This window comes from Camellia sinensis, chromosome 7, assembly GCF_055761805.1.
Source record: "Camellia sinensis isolate YWXY chromosome 7, ASM5576180v1, whole genome shotgun sequence".
NCBI lineage: Eukaryota > Viridiplantae > Streptophyta > Magnoliopsida > Ericales > Theaceae > Camellia > Camellia sinensis.
Window position 1 is genome coordinate 77,717,157 of NC_138967.1, and position 23,957 is coordinate 77,741,113.

Here is a 23,957-nt window from a genome sequence, read left to right on the forward strand (position 1 = left end):
CGTATGGCACGTATAGGTGTGTCCACGCACGCCACATGGTATACCCATCACGCGCGTGCCTTGCATGCTGATGACGTCAGCTTCATGCAGTCCACTGACCAAGCCACACCACTGAACCATAGCATTCTGCTAACGTCAGCCTTCGACTTCTTAGAATCTCTGTTTTTCCTAGAATTTTTCAAAAACAACGATTTTGACCCAAAAAATTTTGAAAAGCCATAACTTCTTCAATATAACTATGATTAAAACCTATTTTATATTGACGAAAAGCTCACGAAGAGTACTTTCAAAATATGTAAATTTCAGTTACAGAAAATGAAATTTTTTATACTCATTTTTTAGATAAAAAAATATGCTCTTACAAATTTTTCTAAAAATTAGAATTTTCCAAAATACTTTTCAACATGCCATGATATTCAATAATATTAAAACAGATAATATTGAATTAAACATGGATAAAACTAATCTTTGGCATGCAAATCATATAAGGCGAAAACAAGCAATATGGCTTTGATACCAATGAAGAAAAATATGAGGGTAATTCTATTACTTGAAGTGGAAACAGTTTGGATCGGAATAATTGAATTACGAGTCTCGTCCATAAATCCTTTTGTTGTCAATTGAGAAGCTAACAGAATTTCTCAATTTATTATCCACACTCCAAATCCCTAGGTTCAACAATGATGACCTAAGAGGGAAGAACAGAGAGTGAAATATTTTCTGTAGAGATTTTTCGGGTAAAACTCTCACACTCAATAATACATATATTATTTTTTCTATATCAGATATATAGAGAATCTTTGCTGATAGAGGTGGAGTTGTAATCTCCCACAACAACTCAAACACCTTTTTAGATAATTCTCTTAATTATCTTATAATGTAAATTATACTGACCTCTTCTCAGGTTTACCTTGATTACAGGGACCTCCCCTGTAGTTTAAAAAATAACACTAACCTCCCCTACTTTTGAAAATAATACATAGATTCCCCCTGCTATTAGAAGGACATTAATAAAGTAACAAAAATAGTGACATCAGCCACAATAAACATGCAAATGCCTAAAATACCATTGTCATCCTTTATAAAACGATATACACTCTTCTAACTATTTGCCTCCAATTTCCAACACCTTAAGTTTCCCTCCAAACTCTCTCTCTCTCTCTCTCTCTCTCTCTCTCTCTCTCTCTCTACAACCTTGCTTGACATGGATGAAGATTTCATGTGAGCTCTCTCTCTTAGTTCTGTGTATTTTTTTATTTTTGGATGAACTATGTATGTATATATTTGTATGCATGCATAGGTACAGTGATATGGCATCATCAAACAATGGAAGCAACATACTGAAATATAGAAGGAAAACATGTCTTTGTGGTCAAAAGGCATCTATCAAGGTGACACAATCTGAAAGAAACAAAAACAAAGGAAAGTTGTACTATGCTTGTGCAGAAGGAAAATGCAAATTCTGGGATTGGTGCAAATCTGTTAACTCAATTGATGAAAGTATTGATACTGTTCAAAGGCCACTACCTCAAGGCAATTTCAAGGATATGCATACAAGAGTGCAAGTACTTGAAGACAACCAAGGATAGATGAAGCTACTGATAATCATAAGTTTAGTCATAAGTTTGTTTTCCCTGTTTGTTGCCATTATGAAGTAACCTACTTATCATATGTAAAGCTTGTTCTATGGGTTATGTAATGCAAGGATATCCTAGTATGACAAATTTGTGCTAGTTTTTGTGTAATGAAATATGTAAACCCTGTTCTATGTAAGTGTAAGACAACAAGTTTGTACTAGTTTTCCCTTGGAATGAAAGCATGGAAAATCCCAAAACATGAGTGCTTCACACATATATAAACAAGTTCAAATATGAATGCTTCATAGTTACATTTGATGCTTCATAGTTAGTTGACAATTACATCCCAAAAGAGTTACAAAAGAGTTACATCCCCAAAAAATAAGTAATCATTATCTCACAGTTAAAACACTATGCTCCTTATCTACGACTACATCATAGTTACAAAAGTATGATCAAGATGCCTACAACAAAAAAAATCAAAGTGGGTGCATCATCCTATAAGCACTATGCACTATCTATATATTATGTACCTGTTCATTGTCACACATATGTACCCAAAAACCATCATTAAGTAGTGAAGTTATCTGCAAGAAACAACCAACAAAAAAACAAAAAAACTAAAAACAACTTAGTCTTGAATATGTACCATGTAAATAAAATCTAAAATCGAAAGTGAAGTTATCTACACTAATCTTATGTTCTTGAGACTTGTGTCACACACTGAGTAGACATCGAAGGGCTCCCTCTTGGAATGTCCTGAGTTGTAAACCAAAGTTAGTATATAAATTACAAACCAAAATTAGTTCATATATAATTTAGTCAAAAAAAAAAAATGCAAACACAAAGAAAACAAGAGATGCTTACATGTGTATTCTCAACTGACATACCTTTTCTAGATGAAGTTCTGCCTCTGCTTCTTCCAGATGAAGTGCCTCCTCTTCCATATGCAGTGTTGCCTCATTTGCCAATAGATTTGCCTCCTCTGCCAAATGAAGAACCTATGCCTCTACCTCTACCTCCTCAGTCAGATGAAGAACCCATGCCTCTGCCTCTGCCTCTGCTTGCTCTGTTAAGTAAAGAACCTATGCCTCTACCAGATGAAGTGTTGCCTCCTCTACCACCCCTAACTGGACCTCTCTGACATGTCCTCTTATTGTGCCCAAATTCCTTGCACCAATTTCATTTCAAAGTATAAGACCTCTTGGCCTGACTTGTGCCTACTGGAGGCTCATGAGCAGCCTTGTAACGCCCTCAAAAAAATACATAAAATCCATCTCTTTAGACATGCATTGATACAAAGAAACCAACCATCTTTCCATTAATCTGAGTAGTTCTTACAAAATATTACATGTTAACAACAAAAGGAAATGTCCTACGGGCTTACAGCTTTCCAAGTTAACACTTGGTCACAAAAAGAAGAGTGCTAACTCAATACATATTAAGCCCTTGGCTTGAATTTACATGTAATACATCAAAAGAAAGAAAATAACAAAACAATCTGTCTGCCTCTAGCCTCCCAAGCTATGTCCTTGGAGGTGGCATGCTACCTGTACCTGAAAATGATGTCCCATAAAGGGTGAGCCACAGCCCAGCAAGAATACGCTAAACCAGCTATGAACAATGACTAAAAGATTAGCAGTTGATAGATGGTCAACATCGATACACTCATTTATATCACATCCCAGTTTCATGACATTTAAGTCCATGTTACATTTCAGTTCTCATTTCTTTTTTAACTTTGAGTTTGAAAACAAGGTTCAAAACTTAGTCAAATAACTTGATGAGAATAAGACTCATCTTAAAACACTTTCGAAATTCATGGTGGATACACATTATGATGTTGTATCAATAACACGTAAGCCACTTCTATACTATACGAACGATACACATTTTGATGTTGTATCAACATAACATAGAAACACTTCTATATCTCACAATTGATAACGATATACATTTTAATGCTATATCAAATCAATTTAAACACTTCCATAATCAACACTTGATACACATGGTAGTGTTGTATCAATGTCACACTCAATCCGGCTTAGAGGTCCATCCCCTATCTTCCCCTAAACCATGGAGTACATCCTCTATCTCCTCCCCCCACACACACAATGTATATAAACATAGATCATATACACAAACAATCAATACATAAAGTTGATGTATTATTCCAACTGCTATATTCAATAGCATACTCAAATCAATTAGTTTTAGTTTGCCTAATCATAATGCATTGTCTACAACAATCAAGACTATCCTCCACCGATAGCCCAAAGCAGTTATTTCTAAACAGGAAATAAATGCACCAAATGGATATATTATCAACATTCAATCTGGGTGAGCGATTAAATGAATCCAACTACACCCGTTTATCCCATAATCTTTTCAATTTGAATACTCTCAATTCAATTTCTCATTTCTCAAAATTAATTATACAAATTAAGTTATCCAACTAATTAGGGCATTTTTTCATAATTAACATAACAACCCCAAGGTTCCACTTTCATCCATAGTTCATCATCTACATCATTTCTCTATGCCAAGCATGCATATAGGTTTAAATATAAATAAAACCCCATCTTTTGTAAAATTACACAAAGACCCAAACTTTCTCAAAATTACCCAATAACCCCCAACATATCAAAATGCTAAAATTCAAAGACAAAGCTCGTAAAGAGGAGTAAGATATCCCTACCTTGAAGTTAGAGCTCAAACGGGGAAGTTGAAGAAAACCAAAATGCTCCAAACTCAAAGATCCACGGATCAAAATGGAGCCATCGACGATCAACACACTTTTTACAAAGGCCGGAGGATAGGGAGACACTCTAACTAGATCAAACCCTAGAGAGAAGGGAGTTTCTAGAGAGAGGAGCTCTCAAAATATCTTTTTAGAAAGTAAGAGAGAGAGAGAGAGAGAATGTAAAAAGTGATTTTAAAATGCCCAGCTGCCAACTGATATACGACATTCCCTCTCGAGCGAAGAACACAATGCTCGAGCGTTAAGAACAAAAAACTAGGTACGCTCGAGCGCAAGAAGGCCCGCTCGAGTGCCAAGACACAAGAATAAAGTACATCCGCTCGAGCGAGAAAACCAGTCCACTCGAGCGTAGATTTCCCCCTCCCAGAACTTATACCAAAAAGTACTACCCGCTCGAGCGTAAAAATCATACCTGCAGAAGTTTTGCAGGGACACCAAATAGTGGGAGTGTGCAATCTCCGCTCGAGCGCAACAAGGCCCGCTCGAGCGGAACTACCAAAAACCTGGCAACAAGATTTTAGACCAAGGTTCAACCCACCTGTTTGAAACATGCCCAACACATCCTAAAACTCAAACAAATGGAATTAAAGGATGACAACAAGATAGATACAACTACCAATTCCACGGAACCGAGTCCGGAATACAACAGAACAATAAAGGGACAATCGAGATCGCTATAAGCCTTCTTTTTGGAATTCTTTGGTCTTCTTACCAATCTTTTCAGATGTAGTGGCTGTAAAGGCTCTCCATCTATCAGTGTCCACATAGTGTGGCCTGATATTAGATATGTAATCCTACCATAGGCCATCAAATATTTTTGCTTTGAGTAATAGGGGTTAACAAAGTGTTCTATATTCATTTTGCTATGTGAGATGACAGCCATAGCGTGTGTGCATGGAATCCCAGAGATCTTCCACTCTCTACAGTAACAACTCATCTTACCTAGATGCACAATGTGTCTCACTACCTCATTGTCCCTAATATCAGACTCCTGCTCTCTTGCATACTCTACTTTGCACTTTCTTGACTCATACAAGGTCTTATCAAGTTTCTTATGAATATTCAAAGTGACACTGGACTGCCATTGCAATGCTTTTTGATACCTCATTTGAAACTTTCCCATTAACTTACATCTTATGGTCTCTAACATTGTCAGAATTGGTTTACTTCTAGAAATCCCCAACCAATTATTGAATGATTCTATCATATTATTTGTAATATGATCATTTCTTATCCTACCATCGAATGTATACCTAGACCTTGCTTCAACATGAACTTTTTGCAGCCATGCATATGCTTTCTTTGAGATACCTTGAATGGCCAGCATAGCCTCATCATATACCCTTTGATTCCAAGCCCTTACTGCCTTCCAAAAGTTCTTCCTCAAGATCACTCCAGGAAATTTAGCTCTGAAGTTGTTAAACAAATGCATACAACACCTTCTATGGCTAGCCTTTGATAGGATTTCACTCATAATTTTGTCAAGACCCTTTTGTCCATCAGACATGATGGTCCAAGGACTAGTGGGCAATGCATCACTCAGTATTGTTCTCAAGTGTTCTAGGAAAAATGTCCAACTCTCCTTACATTTACAATCCACTACTCCTATTGCCAATATAAACAACCCATTATTCCCATCTAAAGCAATTGCTGAAATTAGCACTCCACCATAAGGACCCTTTAAGTGACAACCATTTACCCCTATGAAGGGTCTATATCTATTAACAAACCCTATTTTCATTGCCTCAAATGAAATGAATATTCTTTTAAACACTGGGTTAGAACTGATTATACTCTCTTTATCTGGTGTGGGTTCATCCTTTGAGATTGGTTTGGATGGGTTATCATAATTGATCTTCACAAAGCTACTAGGATTCGTTTTCTTAATCTCTGCATCATATGTTGTAGTAGCACATATTGTCTACCATGATTACTCTCCATCTCATCTCCATATTTTTTTTAGCTCTATACAACTGCATCTTTGAAGCATCAATCCCACACATCTTATTCCACTTGCCTTGCATTGTATCAAACCCTATGTCTGGATTTTCTTTAAAGCTGTCACACAATTTTTTTGCTATCCAATCTGAAGTTGCCTCAGTATTTTGGTTCAACCTACTATATCTGTGTTGGGGAACTAAGGTTTTTATCTTGTAAGTTATCCTATCTAGAAGAGAAGATGCATGAATCCTCCAAGGACATCCATTAATAGCACAGTGAGCAGTTACCCTAGACTTCTCATTTTTGTCTCTCACAATCTTGAAGCCAGTTTCCACTGGATAATCTTTCAGTGCTGCTCTGAAGTTGTTTACATCTGCAAATATCATCCCCTTTTCAAATACCATCCCCTTTTCAAATACCATTTCTTCTTTTGGATTCAAATATGGCTCTTTATCATCATAGGGAGAATGAAACTATTTTCCCTATAGAATTCCTCCTTTTAGGTCTGCAATTAGGTTCATCATCAGTACTAACATCATACAACATTACATCATCTCCTGATTGATAATGACTAAGTGCACTATCATCTTCACCTAAGCCATCATCTTCACTTAAGACATATTCACTACTTATGTTATTAGATTCATTTTAAGCATCCACATTTTCATTCCAATATTTGTCTTCATCACTAAACCCAACAAAATCATCCATGTGGTACTCATCATCTCCCTCTACATCACCATCATCATCCTGTACTAATTGATTTATTTCTACATCATCCTCATCCCTATCATTAATTTGTCAGCCCTCAAACAGGGCCAGCCCTGGGCATGGGCCAACCAAGCCATAGCCTAGGGCCCCTCAAAATAGACCCAAAAAAAGGGCCCCCTTTCATTATGGTTTAGTATAATATATTAGGTATGTTTTAAGCTAAAAAAAAAAAAAAAAAAATTTAAAATGGCCCAAACCAACTTAAAATAAATTGACCCATTAAAAAATTGAAAGACCCATTCAAAAAAATTAACGTTGTTATCCATTGGAAATAGATCCAAAAAAGGGTCCCCTCCTATTATAGTTTATTGTGATATATTAGGTATGTTTTAAATCCAAAAAAAATTAAGGAAGGCCCAAACTAACTTAAAATAAATTGGCCCATTAAAAAATTGAAAGGTCCATTTAAAATAATTAGCATTGTTATCCATTGAAAATAATTTTGCAAAAAAACTAGATTATGCAAGAATGATTGATTTATTTGCTTCTAAAAATGCAAGAAGAGCGAGAATCAAGCGACACTTATTAGTTGTTGTAATGTAATACTAAGTATTTTTTGTGATTTTGATACAAATCTTTTGTCTTTTACCTTTATTTTTTCATTTTTTTTAATTCAATGAAAAAAACAATGTGAAGGGCCCCAAAAATTTATTAACTGATTATCGACTTTGAGCCCCCGAAAATCTCAGGGCCGGGTCGGGCCTGCCCTCAAACCCAATTGAATGAACAACATCTACATACAAGTTAATGTTTTACTCACACTTTGCATGCAAAACATATCTAGTACATCAAGATCATTTTCTAGCATTCTTCTCTTATCAGTACCAAGCATATCACAGTACAAATGAATAGCAAGAGCCTCAATCAAACCTATGTTACTAAGAACTGAATCATGTACATCCTTCAACAGATCAACATGACAATACATATCAGGATTCACAGTGCATACTCTGCCCACTTTACCCTTGTAATGGATGACTAAATCAAATGAAAGAAATGCAGCCATAGCTGAAATAGTAATTAAACAGATAACAAAACCCTAATTTGATTAAAAACTAATTTAAACAGATAAACATTTAATTTGAACAAATAAACAAATTGAACCAATTCAATAAATTTTTGAAAAACAAATTGAACTAATTCCAAAGATAGCATGATTCAACCAGATAAACAAATTAAGAATAATGAATAATTCACAATATTAAGTAATAATGTTTAATAATCCAAAAAATTACAATTTTCGTATGTATTTTTCACAACATTAAACAGATAATACAACATTGAACAAAATCTATCAACATTGAACAAAATCTAACAAAAACCGTAAACCAATTATAATTCAATAAAATCTAACATTCTTATACTCCAAATCTAGCAAGTAATAATGTTGAATAATCCAAAAATTACAATATTTCAATAAAAACTGCAAAAACCCTAAATACCAAAAATACAATTCTGAAACCATAAAAATTAGTTCAAAAATTACACTAACAAAACTCTCAAAACTCTAAAAATCCCTTCATTCACAAAACCTAAACCCACGTATTGCATATATATATATATATATTCCGAAAATTTTAATATTTAACAGATTTATTAGAGAACTTACTTGGAAGCCATAAATAACAAAACAAACCGATTAAAATCTTTCACACTTTGCACTGTGAAAGATAATCAGAGCAGATCTTCAACAAAATCCCTAAGCCATCATCTTCTCTTCCATTCCTTCGTTGCTCACTCTTCTCTTCTCTTCGATTTTCTGATCGTGAACCTTAGGAAGAAGAATGAATGAGAGGGTTTTTTTTTTTTTTTTAAACATTAAGGGTCACTTGTATCTTCTCACAATATGGGTCAAGGGTATTATGGTCAATCCGCCTTATTAATTAACGTCGTTCATGCTTTTTTAACGGGAAGAGGGAATCTGTGTATTATTTTCAAAAATATGAGAGGTCAGTGTTATTTTTGAATCTACAGGGGAGGTCCCTGTAATTAAGGTAAACCTTAGGGGAGGTTAGTGTAATTTACCCTATCTTACATTATAAATCATGTAAATTATCTACAACCACTACTACAAAAATAGTTAAATATCACACTTTGACAAAAAAAAAAGATCTCACTTTTATTGGAAGTGTGATAAAAAAAATTAGATTGATATTTTAATCACACTTAATTTGATTGAGTGTGATAATATTTATTTTTTATGTCACTTTTCAATTAAGTGTGATTATATATATATATATTTTTAATCACACCTTCTAATTAAAGTGTGATTATATATACACTACTACTTTTTAATCACACTTTTTAAACAAGTGTAATTATATATATATTTTTTAATCACACATTCTAATTAAAGTGTGATTATTTATATATTTTTTAATCACACCTTCTAATTAAAGTGTGATTATATATACACTACTACTTTTTAATCACGCTTTTTAAACAAGTGTGATTATATATATATTTTTTAATCACACATTCTAATTAAAGTGTGATTATTTATATATTTTTTAATCACACCTTCTAATTAAAGTGTGATTATATATACACTACTACTTTTTAATCACACTTTTTAAACAAGTGTGATTATATATATATATTTTTAATCACACATTCTAATTAAAGTGTGATTATTTATATATTTTTTAATCACACCTTCTAATTAAAGTGTGATTATATATACACTACTACTTTTTAATCACACTTTTAAATAGGTGTGATTATATATATATTTTTTAATCACACATTCTAATTAAAGTGTGATTATTTATATATTTTTTAATCACACCTTCTAATTAAAGTGTGATTATATATACACTACTACTTTTTAATCACACTTTTTAAATAAGTGTGATTATATATATATTTTTTAATCACACATTTTAATTAAAGTATGATTATATATACATTACTACTTTTTAATCACACTTTTTAAATAAGTGTAATTATATATATATATATATATATTTAATCACACTCCCTAAATAGGTGTGATTGTATAAAATATTTCAATTTGATTTTTATATAAAATATACAATTCCCAAATCCGCGCCTCTATTCTACCCATGAATGATAGAGACGACTCACTACTAGAAAATGAGATGTTAGACACGGAACTTTTTCACCCATTTTTTCATCTTTTTATCTCTCTGTCTCTGTCTCTCTTCTCTTTCTCTCTCACTCATCACTCTTCTCTGTCTGTCTGTCTCTCTCTTTCTCTCTGTGTCTCTGTCTCTCTTCTCTTTCTCTCTCACTCATCACTCTTCTCTGTCTGTCTGTCTCTCTCTTTCTCTCTGTGTCTCTGTCTCTCTTATTTTTCTCTCTCTCTCACTCATCACTCTTCTCTATCTGTCTGTTTGTCTCTCTCTCTCTTTCTCTCTTTCTCTTTGTGTCTCTCGTTCATCTCTTTTCTGTCTATCTCTTTCATCTCTCTTCTCTCTCTGTCTCTCTTCTCTTTATCTCTCTCGTTCATCTTTCTCTGTCTCTCTCTCATTTATCTATTTTCGCTCTTTTTTTTCTCTCTCTCTTTGTCTATATCTTTTTACCCATTTTTTCATCTTCCTCTCTCTCTTTTCTTTCTCTCTCTCATTCATCACTCTTTTCTTTCTGTCTATCTATCTCTCTGTGTCTTTCACTCATCTATCTCTTCTCTCATCTCTGTTCTCTTCCTATCTCTTCGCTCATCTCTCTTTTCTCTATCTCTCTCATCTTTCATCTCTCTATGTCTTTCTCGCTCATCTCTCTTCTCTATCTCTCTCTCTGTCTCTCTCGTTCATCTCTCTTCTCTCTATGTCTCTCTCGCTCATCTCTCTTCTCTCTATCTCTCTCTCTGTCTCTTTCGTTCATCTCTTTTTTCTCTCTGTCTCTTTTTCTGTCTCCCACTTTCTATCTCTTTATCTTTTTGTCCCTTTCTCTCTCTTTTTCTCTCTCTCTCTCCCTCTGTGTTCGCGTTGCTCACTTTCTCTCTCCCGGCTTCTCTATTTACTGAGCTCCCTCTTGATTTATCTATCCACTACAAGAAAATGTACTTTTAGCGACCACTTTGTCTCTCTCTCGCTCATCACTCTGCCTTTGTCTCTCTCTCTTTCTCTCTCTCTCTCTCTCTCCTCTATCTGTCTCCCACTCATCTCTCTTTCTCTCACCACCCATCTCCTTCACCATATTCACCACTATTGCAAACGCCATTCCACTACCAGTATTATTACCACTGTCACCACTTCACCTCTACGACTACCATTACTACTACCATTGCCACCACTACCATTATTGCCACTACTACTACCATTACCTCTCATTCACCCTTGCCACTTCATCTACTCTACCACTACCACAACTTCATCACTAATCTCCTTCGCTACCACCACCACCACCACCATCACCACCATCATCTCTTATCCACCACCTTCGCCATTACTGCCACTACTACTATCATTACCTCTCCTTCACCCTTGCCACTTCATCTACTCTACCACTACTACAACACCACTAATCTCCTTCGCCGCCGCCACCACCACCACCACCACCATCTCTTATCCACCACCTTCACCACTACTACTACTCCCTCTCCTCTACCACAAAAAATTAGTTCATGATTTTTAATAACAAAAAAAAAAAATAGGCAGCAGAAAAATATTTTTCATTGACCACAGAAAATTATCTTTAATTTTAGTGGAAAATATTTTTTATTAAAATATTACCCTTACTTCTACCAAATAGAAAATAATAATATTTTTTTCATTAAAATAAAAATGAATACTTTTAATTTTTAGTGAATACTTTTAAAATTTTAAATATTTTTTTTAGATACACCTTACTTAGATGCATCTAAAAAAATAAATTATGAAAAAATATTTTTAAAAATTAATAAATACATAAAAATACAAAAAAATGTATTGAATTATTGTATTTTTGGTATTTAGTGAATTTTTAAAAGATTTTTTTTACAATTTTTTTAAATTTTTAGATGTATTTATGTTAGGTGTGTCTAAAAATTTTAAAAAATACTTAAAATATTAAAAAAATTCAGTAAAAACAATATAACACGGAAAACAAGAAAGTATAATTTTCTCAAAAGAGTTTTTGGAAAACTCTAACCTAGCATAGTGATTGTGGATTTGAGACAGCTTCATATATATACAGTCACAAAATTCTATCGCAAAATTTTTTTAAAAAAAAATGTCTTCTTACTCTTTTAATATAACATTTCTCTTTTCATTCATTTTTTCATCTTCATGTCTCTCTGTCTCTATCTCATTCTCTTTTCTTTATCTCTTGCACTCATCACTCTTCTTTCTCTGTCTGTCTGTTTCTCTCTCTCATTTTCTCTCTGTGTCTCTCGCCTATCTCTTTTCTCTCTATCTCTCTCATCTGTTTTCTCTCGCTCATCTCTCTTCTCTCTATCTCTCTCATTTCTTTTCTCTCTCTCTCTTATCTTTCTATCTCTCTCGCTCATTTCTCTTCTCTCTCTGTCTCTCTCTTTTTCTGTGTCTCTCTCTCACTCATCTCTTTTTGTCTATCTCTCTCTCATCTCTTGTTTCTCTCTCTTTTTCTATCTTTCTCTCTATCTCTATCTCTCTCTCTCTTTCTCTTTTCTGTCTCTCTCTCTCCCTGTCTCTCTCTCACTCACCACCATTCTCTCTCTCTCTCTACTTGTCTATTTGTCTATTTCTCCCTCACTATGTTCGCCTTGCTCACTCTCTTACTCCCATCTTCTCTATTTATCGAGCTCCCACTACAAGAAAAGTGGGTTTATGAGACGGAACTATTTGCGACGGCACACTTGCCGTCTCAAAAAGTCACTTTTTGCGACGGCAGAAATGCCGTCTCAAAAGAGCAGAGTATTTGCGACGGCACCATTTGCCGTCTCAAAAAAACAGAGTATTTGCGACGGCACAATTTTCCGTCTCAAAAAATGGGAGTATTTGCGACGGTATTTTCTGCCGTCGCAAATACTCTCATTTTTTGAGACGGCAAATTGTGCCGTCGCAAATGCTCTGCTTTTTTGAGAAGGCAAATGGTGCCGTCGCAAATACTCTGCTCTTTTGAGACGACATTTTCTGCCGTCGCAAAAAGTGACTTTTGTGTTTTTTTTTTTTAGTGAATACTTTTAAAATTTTAAATATTTTTTTTTAAATGCACCTTACTTAAATGTATCTAAAAAAAAATTATGAAATTTTTTAAAAAAAAATTAATAAATACATAAAAATACAAAAAAGAAATGTATTGAATTATTGTATTTTTGGTATTTAGTGAATTTTTAAAAGATTTTTTAAAAAAATTTTAGGTATATTTATGTTAGGTGTGTCTAAAAATTAAAAAAATACTTAAAATATTTTAAAAAATTCAGTAAAAACAATATAACACGAAAAACAGGAAAGTATAATTTTCTCAAAAGAGTTTTTGGAAAACTCTAACATAGCATAGTGATTGTGGTTTTGAGACAGCTTCATATATATACAGTCATAAAATGGTTTGAATAAATTTAACGGTATTTTTCTGTCGCAAAAAAAAATTAAAAAAAAACAATGTCGTCTTACTCTTTTGATATAACATTTCTCTTTTCATTCATTTTTTCATCTTCATGTCTCTCTGTCTCTATCTCTCTCTTCTCTTTATCTCTTTCACTCATCACTCTTCTTTCTCTGTCTGTCTGTTTCTCTCTCTCATTTTCTCTCTGTGTCTCTCGCCTATCTCTTTTCTCTCTATCTCTCTCATCTGTTTTTTCTCTCTGCCTCTCTCGCTCATCTCTCTTCTCTCTATCTCTCTCATTTCTTTTCTCTCTCTCTCTTATCTTTCTATCTCTCTCGCCCATTTCTCTTCTCTCTCTGTCTCTCTCTCTTTTTTTGTGTCCCTCTCTCGCTCATATCTTTTCGCTCTATTTCTCTCTCTTTTTATTTATCTCTCGCTCATCTCTTATTTCTCTCTCTTTTTCTATCTCTCCCTCTATCTCTCTCTCTTTTTCTGTTTATCTCTCGCCATGTCTCTCTCTCACTCATCACTTTTCTGTCTCTCTCTCTCTCTTTGTCTACTTGTCTATTTGTCTATTTCTCTCTCACTATGTTCGCCTTGCACACTTTCTTACTTCCATCTTCTCTATTTATCGAGCTTCTTCTCGATTTATCGATCCACTATAAACGACGTCGTCTTACTCTTTTGAACGTTTCTCTTTTCACCCATTTTTTCATCTTCCTATCTCTCTTTCTCTCTTCTCTTTCTCTCTCTCACTCATCACTCTTTTCTGTCTGTTCGTCTCTCTCTTTCTCTCTATGTCTCTCTCTCTCTTCTCTTTCTCTCTCTCACTCATCACTTTTCTTTGTCTGTCTGTCTCTCTCCCCCACTGTGTTCACCTTGCTCACTCTCTCTCATCTCTTCTCTATTTACCGAGCTCTCCACTACAAGAAAATGCACTTTTAGCAACCACTTTGTCTCTCTCTCGCTCATTACTTTGTCTCTGTCTGTTTCTCTCTCTCTCTCTCTCTCTCTCTCTCTATCTCTCTTCTCTATCTGTCTCTCACTCATCTCTCTCTCACCACCCATCTTCTCCACCACATTCACCACTACTGCAAATGCCATTCCACTACTACCACTGTTGTCACTCCACCTCTACAACTATCATTACTACCACCATCGCTACCACTCCACTACCACCACTACTACTATTATTATTACCTCTTATCTACCACCGTTATTCTATCTTCTCTACCACTACCACAACTTCACCACTTATCTCCTTCACCATCACTACCACCACCACTTTCACCACTGTTGCCACTTCTATCCTCTACCAAAAAAAATTAGTTCTTGATTTTTAGTAACCAAAAATAAAATAAAATGAGTCGCAAAAAAATATTTTTCATTGACCACAAAAAATTAACTTTATTTTAATAGAAAATATTATCCCTACCTCTACCAAATAAAAAAATAATAATAATTTTTTATTCATTAAAATAAATATGAAACAAATAAATTTTCAACCTTACTAAATGAAAAAAAAAAATTTCATCAACTATAAAAAAAAAAAATTAATAAAAAATAATTTTTTTTTAACAAATCCTCCATTGCGGAAAAAATATATATATTTTATTATTTAAATATTCATTTGTAATGAAAATAAAAAAAAAAATTCAAAAAAATTTCCATCCTCCAACCCCCCCCCAATTCCAGCTCGGGTTCCTCCCACCCCAAACCCAAAATCCCCCATCTCAAAAATCCCTAATCTCTTCCCCCTTTTCCATTCCCGCTCGTTTTTCCCCCCTCAACCAAAAATCCCCAAATCTCAAATCCCTAATTTTTGAACAAAAAATCCCCATCTCTGTCTCTCTCGCGACTGTGAGCACGGCAGACGATGGCTTTCCCTCTCCTGCTCTCATTCCAGTGGCTTTCCCCATCTCTTGTTTTTGGTTCTTCGCATCTGTAATCGCCAACCCGCTCTATATATAGGAATTCCATTCGAAACCTTGTTTTCCTTGACGATCTGATCTACAGAATTGAAGTTTAGATTTTTGATTTCGGTTTCTCCTCCGACCCGTCTCACAAAATGTCGTCCGTATACGGAGCTCGATTGACAACTTTTGAAGATTCAGAGAAGGAGATAATTTTATTCAAGGTTTTATTTGCTTACTTTGAATATATACGGTTAATTTTATTGAGATAATTTTGATTGATTCAGTGGGTTTTTATTATATTGTTCTGTTTCATATAAACAAACACAGTTTACATCTTAACTCTTCTTTGCTGTCTTCCTTTCTAGTTTTTGTGCTTTCTTTCACCTTCTCTCTCTCTCTCTCTCTATATATATATATATATATAATTCTTGTTCATATGTGTTCTTTGTAAGAATTATATACCATTCATGTTTTTTTTTTCCTTCCATAATTTTTTTGAAAATGAGTTTTTTTTTTTTTTGGCTGAATATATATAGGAAGATGAATTTGTAACTGTAAAGTGCTTTTATGTTGTTAGCTGTGAATACAAGTCAAGAATGGGTTGAAAATAAGGGTTTATATTACCATTTTTGTATGTGTTTATATGTTCTCTTGGTCGGGTTGTGTATAGTAGGAGGTGGTCCAGGAGCTATATTTCAATGATTTTTATGTTTAATGGGATTACAAGGCATAGTGAGCTATATTTCATTTCATTGTTCTATTTTTCTGTTATAGTGAATTCTACTGTTTGATGCAGAGGTCAAAAGGACGTTTGTTGGATATTTTGCATCCTGCACCTCTTTGTTGGCATGTAGAAGAGAGTTTGTCCACATCTGAGTGTCTGGCTAGCAAGTATCTGTCTCTCTCTTGCTAGTTCTATATTTTCATTCAGTTTTGAGACATGGATGGTGGTTGAGCATGAGAAGGTTTGTGTTAAAAAAACCAGTTCTTCTCTTTTGCATTAGACATTGGCAGCATGTTTGGTGTTCTAAGTGCGTGACTAAATCCATCATGGTTGCTATCTGTTTAATTGTTGATTTTGTTTTGTGCTCTAAAATTCAGGTCTTCATTGGTCCTGTTCCATGTCATAAGCACATATTGAAATAGAAACTGACAGCTAACAAATGAATTGCTCTCTATCATTTTTGTCACTCATGGATGGAAGGAAGTATCGCAAACGGCAGTGCTCAAGGATTATGAAATATCTTTTAAGGATTATATGAAATCTTTCAAAGCATACATCTTTGGTGGTATAAAATACATGTTCTCCATTAGTCTTTCTCTTCTCCTTATATAAGATGAACTTGAATGGCATTATGAGAATTAATCAAGTTTTAGATGAGCTCGATATCGCAAAGTTTAAATGATGTCGCAAATTTTCAAAGTGTGCAGTAAATGATGTCGCAAAGTTTGAATGTTGTGAAATTATATTGTGCTTTTGTTATTTAAACTTAAGAAGATGCTATGGCTAACTTTTAAAAGAATTGGTTTGCACGAAAATGTTGTTGAACCATATCAATTTGGCATATGATGATCTAAATGTGTCTCAAAATAAAAACCTGGTTGTGAATCTTAGAACTTTTTGAGTGACTTTCTATTCCTTGCTGGACGACCCTCTTATTTTGTTCTTGCAGTCTCAAAGCATTACACAAGAAATTAGTCATGGGGGATATTTTGCAGAGGAAAAACAACACAGAAGATACTTATGGAGATAACTATTGGTGTTGTGACAATCAAATTGTCCAGGCAGTATGGACACTAGTCCCCATGTGTGGTTTGGATGATGGGAATAGTTTTATGGCATTGGTGTCTGATTTTATATCTAGGGTATTATTTTTATTTTTATTTCAATGTCTTTGTTATTGTTTGTTGTCCATTGTTTTGTGTTGATACTGAAATGATTGTGTACTCTTTATTGTGACTGCAGGTTGGTATTGGAGATCCTTATAGCGTTGTTTTTCATCTCCCTGGAGTTTTTATATTGCATAAATTTGATTTTTGATGTTGTCTCTCAGTATGGTAATACATTCATTCAGGCCTATTGTACAAACTTTTTTTTTTTTTTTTTTTATGAAAATTCTGATGAGATGATGTCTATCAATGTAGCAATAATTTCTTGAAATGTAAATTCTTATGGTTGGTCATGATAAAGATTTCTCTGTTTACTACTTATGGTTGGTCATGTAGTATTTGATTTCTCTTTCCCCACGCTCTGTTTTCCTTTTTTTATTTATTTTTATTTTTTAACACTAATTTGGCAGGATGGTGAAGCATGTGCTCACTTGCTTAATGTTCTTGCACCAGAACATGGTAGTGCCACCACATTGGATACTAAGGATCCTACTGAAAGAGCGAATCTGATTCTTGAGCATGTAGAGAGAATGGATTACAAAAGATATGTCACTCCAAAGGACATTGTTGAGGGATCGGCAAATCTAAATCTGGCATTTGTTGCTCAAATATTCCAGCAGAGGTCGGACTAATTGCTTATGCATATTTTGGCTTTTCCCATGATTTTAGCACTGTGGATTTCTTCGTAATTAGTTTGTGAATTTCTTAATGCAGGAATGGCTTATCCATGGACACCAAAAATGTCTTTTTCTGAGATGATGATAGATGATGCTCAAACTTCTAGGGAGGAGAGATGCTTCCGACTGTGGATTAACAGTCTTGGAGTTGATTCATATGTCAATAATATGTTTGAGGATGTCAGAACAGGCTGAGGTTACAATTTCCTTGCCCTATTTTTGAGTTCTTGTTAATTTTGTTTGATTTTTATCCCTCTTACATGTAGATGGGTTATATTGGAAGTTCTTGACAAAGTTTACCTAGGATCAGTAAACTGGAAGCAAGCAACAAAACCTCCCATCAAGATGCCTTTCAGAAAAGTTGAGAATTGCAACCAAGCTATACGGATTGGAAAGGAATTGAACTTCTCTCTTGTGAATGTAGCAGGAAACGATATTGTATAGGGAAACAAGAAACTCATACTAGGTTAGTGCACTTTGACACATGCTATTGGGCTTATGTGATAACTACGTTGAAGAAAAGTTTTCTTGAGTCACAATTTCTTGTCATATATCTGCTTTTAGTAGACTTTGCTCAGTTCTGCATTTATTCTTTCAGTTTCATTTCTACTTAGTTACTATCTTCTGTTTGAGCCAGAACCTTCATGCATCTTGAGCAGGGCGGGGTAAGAAAATAATATTAATAACCAAGTATTTTTTTTCTTGTCCTGTCATGGGCCACATAGCATTTGTGTGTTTGCAATACAGTTGTGTTCTGATATATGCATAAGATAATATGATTAACAGTTGTGCTAGACCAAAGCCTCATCTCTTTTAATAGTACTATGGGCGGTCAAATACTTCTATTCTAAATATATTATAATAAATTCATAATTGTTATAGGACTTCATAATGTTATGAGTGTTTGAATTGCTGATTAACCGAGCTAATAATGGCTTTTTCAGGAAGAGAACCTGTCAGCTATGAATACTGATCCTTGGTATTCTGCCTATCACTATTCTCATCCTCCTTTGTTGAAAGACTTGCTGCAATCGATGAACTTGACAAGAAGGAAGACTGAAAACGAACACAGGCTACCTAAAGCCAGTGAATGCACTTTCTAGTCCATTTTATACTCTTTTTAACTTGAGCATTTTCAGGCTTTAGAAATCGTTGGTTTTGAGTTTCGCTGTATGAGTCCTGTTGAAATTGACATTTCTCTGTTCTGGTATTAAATTCCACACCCAACAAAGGTAAGGCTGAGTTATGGGGATTTTCTGAGTTAGGTAAAAAAAATTACAAAAATGAACAGGAAATAGCTTAATGTAACTGAGTTGCTTTATGTATTATTCTTCTGCATGCTTCATGTCAGTTTTTCAAAAATGAAAACGAAAACACTTCTTGTCTGCCATGTTGTATCCTGACTTTCCTAATCAAAGGGGCATATCTTGTTCTTTACAAGTACTTTTCAGATATTCCTAGGTAGTAGTCATACTTGTGTGGAGCTGGTGAGACTTGTGGGTTGAGTGACGTTGAGCATATATATATATATATTTTCTAATGTTTGTTGTGCAGATTGGCAAGCTGGTACATATTGTGAAGGAATTTTTTGTTTGGTGGGTTGAGATGAATGTAAGCATATATTTTGTAGTGTTTTATGTGTGAGTTGAGTGTGTGGGTTGAGTGGCTAAGGACTATATTGTGTGTTTGTTCTCAACCTATTTTGTTCTTTCCTTTTGGTTCTCATTGGTGGTTGTTATACTATTCAAAATGGGTCTCTCATGTGTTCAACACCCCCATAGACCCTGTTATGTGGCGGTTGAACATGTGTAATCCTATGTTTGAGTGGTTAGTTCTAGTATGGAGCTTATTTTATTTATTATTTTTTTTGGTTTTCTTTTTTACTGATATCAACTTCTTTATGTTGCCTTTCAGATTGAACTGAAGACTGGACCAGTTGATTTTTGATTTCCTACAACCAATTAGACCAGACACTGTTTCACTCACTACATTGAGTTTCACAGGCACACTTTTTTAGTATTATATCATTTTGAGGCATTCATGAATGAATGGGCTCTATATGAAGAGTTTTAAACATCTTACCAACTTATTGTAGAACTAAGTAATTGCCTTTTTATTTTTATTTTTATTCTTCAATCAAAAACTGCAGGTGCTTAGTAGCAAAAGGAGAGGAGTCTAGTGAATGTCACAGATTTGCCAAATATTACTAGTCCCTTTGCCTAGGTGAATGGGTGAGTGCCATTGCTGTTAAAATAACTTTTTTCTTGGTTTGTTTTGACTTGGCAATTTCTTCTAGTATGTTTGGATGCATTATGGTAAATAGGCTTAATGAGTTATATTTTGTCCTGTTTGCACAGATGATGAACTAACTACAATTATACTAAATAATAAATTTCACTTTTATGTTTCTTGATTCCTTAATATACTAATATTATGTGGCTTGGCAATTTTATTTTATAGTTTAGAGTATGTGCTTATATGTTTACACCAAGCCTTGATGAATCAGTTTTCTAGATAGAATAGCTACTTTCTTTATTTATTTATTTTATTATTATTATACTTTTGAAAGGATTGAAGTGCTAGTTAAATTTCATTTATGATAAAATTCTTTAGTTAAAATGATATTTGATTTGTAGAAGCAAGAAATGCTTTTAGTGCATGCACATATATTTTAAGGCTAGTGATGCTTTGTGAGAAAATGTTGAGCAACTAAAAATAATATATTGATAAACTGAGTTACAAATTGGATTGGTGTGATTTGGTTCTTTGTTCCCATAGTTCATCTGGGCTCATAATATTGGTTAACCAACTCCCTCGGGTTTAGGCTAGGATTGGGAATGAACTTAAAAATGGAACCAATTTAAGACTTCAACAATCTTACTCGTGAAAACAAAGACAAACTTTCACTTATAAACATCCATTTTCAGAAAGATTTGGGATTGGATAGCTTAGATACTGTGGAGATTGTAAAGGCTCTAGAAGAGGAGTTCAAGCTAGAGATACTGTGGTCATTTTTTAGTTATTTTTTCCATCCACACCCTCTATACTTTGAATTAAGATTATTTGTTCTATGCTTATACAGAAAGCTTTATGCAGTCATATGTGATCCAAGTGGACCTCTTTATTTTTGCAGCCAGGGATATGCATATGGTATGAGAAGTTTCCAGATCTCAAATTCAGAGATTTGTTTCTTACATGAGAAAGCTGTGCAGGTAAAAAAATAGGGAATACAGTCCCTAGTCTAGTGGTAGACTTCTTCAATGAAAAGTGTGCAAGACCGAGGAATTAGTGACTATTTAGGCTGCATTTGATGTTTGGGATATGTCGAATTAGTGACTAATTTGTTTGTACATTATATCCCAAATTTGTTCAACTTGTGGTCTTTGGACCATGTCTCTTTAAGGAATCAATTTCTTCCTTTTTCTTTTTCTTTTTCCTTTTACCTGATGAATTTTTCAGTTCTCTTGATTGTGAATCAATTTATGTCTTCATGATGAATTTTTTGATCAAGTATTATTTTCTCTATGTGCCTGCAAAATTTGTTTATACTATATCTTTGGTGTGTTCTTATTTTGGTTTGCTGAATTAACTTTTTAGTTTATTCATATGCATCAGTGGTTTCTGAATTAATTTGTGTTTTCATTTTTCAGGTCAGAAATTTTTTGGAGAGATGCAAAATATGGTCCAAGAATTAAAGAACTTAGTTTTTTAAGTTTTTTCATATTTTAATATATGTAAGCACAGATAATTTTTTTTATTAATTCCTTTGTATATAGTTTTGAATATTTAATTTCCATTTATGAAATATATGACGTTATTCTATTCAATATGTGGTTATGATTCAAAATATAGTATATAGTGTGTATTAAATTATTCAAATGTGCATACAAAAATAATATTGATTATTTTTCAAATATGTAGCACCTTTTTTTTATCACAGATTTTATTAGTTATTAATCACACTTAAAAGATGTGATCTAAATGTTATTAATCACACTTAAATGATGTGATGTAAATATTTTTAATCACACTTAAAAAGTGTGATCTAAATGTTATTAATCACATTTAAAAAGTGTGATTAAAAATGATCATTTTTAATCACACTTCTAAAGATCACACTTAAATGGTGTGATCAAAATATTTTTAATCACACTTAAAAGGTGTGATTTAAAGTTTTTAATCACATTTAAAAGGTGTGAACTAAAGTTTTTAATCACACTTAAAATGTGTGATTTAAATATTTTTAACCACATTTAAAAGGTGTGATCTAAATATTTTTAATCACACTTAAAAGGTGTGATCTAAATGTTTTTAATCACACTTAAAAGGTGTGATTTAAATATTTTTAACCACACTTAAAAGGTGTGATCTAAATATTTTTAATCACACTTAAAAGATGTGATCTAAATGTTTTTAACCACACTTAAAAGGTGTAATCTAAATATTATTAATCACACTTAAAAGGTGTGATGAAAGCATTTTTTAATGACACTTAAAAAGTGTGATTAAAAATGACTATTTTTAATCACACTCCTAAGGATCACACTTTAATAAAACTTAAAAGGTGTGATTAAAAAACATATATCACACCAAAAAAGTGTGATCTTTATCTATATTTGTAGTAGTGAACCTATGTACACACTCCATGGGTTATAGGTCGGGTCAAATCTAACCCAATTTCCAACATGCACATGGAAGTAGTATGACAAATAATCACCATGTCACATTCAATTTTTGTTTATATTTAGTGAATATATATCTATATTACATTTTCTTTTAAATATTACATATAATTAATATATTTTATCAAATATATATATGTTTATGTAAATATAAATTTATCTTAAAATTTAGAAATAATTTAAATAAATGTATCTTAATTCTTATGCTATTATTAAATAAATTTTAATATATTATAAAATAATTATAACGTTATGGTTTGATTTCGGTTTGACCTAATGGTTAAACTGGTGACCCCTTCATCTAATCCCTTTTTTGGTTCTCTCACCAATTTGATTTTTAAAACATTGGTGAGTAGTGAAATATCGACTAACAAATTTAGTTGCCAAAAGTATTAGCTGTTTTTCCTGACCAATCACTTGGTCACAAATTTATGAAATTTAGAAGGATTTGAATTTTTTTCCCTACTACAAGTTTTGGTCGCCACATAATACAATAGTTATGCTAACCATGAAAACGATGTCTTTTTGATATCAGTGACCCAAAATTCATTAATGGCTAAAAGTTATTTTGCTCTTCTTTCTTTCTTTCTTTTTCTTCTTTTTTTTTTTTTTTTTTTTTTCACCTTCCTGCTTCTAGTTTTTGTAACCAATATTTGAAATTAGTCATATGACACAATATTTTTGCGATTAAATCACATTAGTCGTGGAAAATAAAAACTTTTCGCTACTATTTTTTTCTTTTTTATTCGGCAAATATGTGCTTTTTGTGACTAAATAGTATTTAGTCAGCAAAAGTGATAGTTTTTCTATATGCGACAAAATTTCAATGGTCGCTAAAATTTTTATGTCTCCCACTCTTTTTTTGTCACTCTACTTCAATTTTTCGCTCGCCAAAAACTTGATTTTTGCAACTAAATCATGTTAGTCGTGGAAAATAAAAAAATTTGGCTTCCAAATTTTTTTTGGTCAACAAATGTGATCTTTTCGTAACTAAAAGTTATTTAGTCGGCAAAAGTATAATTTTTTGTAGTGAATATCCATAACGGAAAATTAGTGAAATATCTCTCTCTAACTTTGTGTAGTAGAAAACGTCGAAGACGGTTTTTTTTTTAATTAGCTAAGGTTTCTTAACATTTTCACAGAGAAAATTCGACTTATAGAAATTTTGCCCGATTTAGAGAAATTTCACCCGACTCAAAGAAATTTTAGCCCTAAAAATTGAAATTTCTCTGAGTCGGACAAAATTTCTTTGAGTCGAATTTTCTCTCTAG

At 33.3% G+C, this 23,957-nt stretch overlaps 1 protein-coding gene and 1 long non-coding RNA gene across 8 annotated transcripts in view; one reads left to right on the plus strand and one right to left on the minus strand.

Moving 5' to 3' along the window:
• Positions 1-23,957, minus strand: part of LOC114271239 (uncharacterized) — a 25,442-nt gene continuing 1,485 nt past the window's right edge. Inside the window, exons 2-5 of one of the 7 annotated variants that reach the window (XR_014335522.1) lie at positions 8,663-8,824; positions 2,267-2,830; positions 2,111-2,164; positions 1-168 (exon numbers count right to left, since the gene is read on the minus strand). Coding sequence is in view for 1 of the 7 variants with exons in the window: in XM_082878270.1 (XP_082734396.1) it covers positions 4,871-6,082 (1,212 nt within the window). In the remaining 6 variants the exon portion in view is untranslated. Of the gene's footprint in view, positions 169-1,601; positions 2,831-3,139; positions 8,825-23,957 lie in introns of those variants that run through there. The other 6 variants (XR_014335521.1, XR_014335520.1, XR_014335517.1 and 3 more) reach the window with 6 other exon arrangements.
• On the plus strand, positions 19,706-21,749 carry LOC145795172 (uncharacterized). Its single transcript, XR_014335515.1, has 3 exons — positions 19,706-20,235; positions 21,138-21,216; positions 21,655-21,749. It is a non-coding gene; the product is annotated as an uncharacterized LOC145795172 (long non-coding RNA).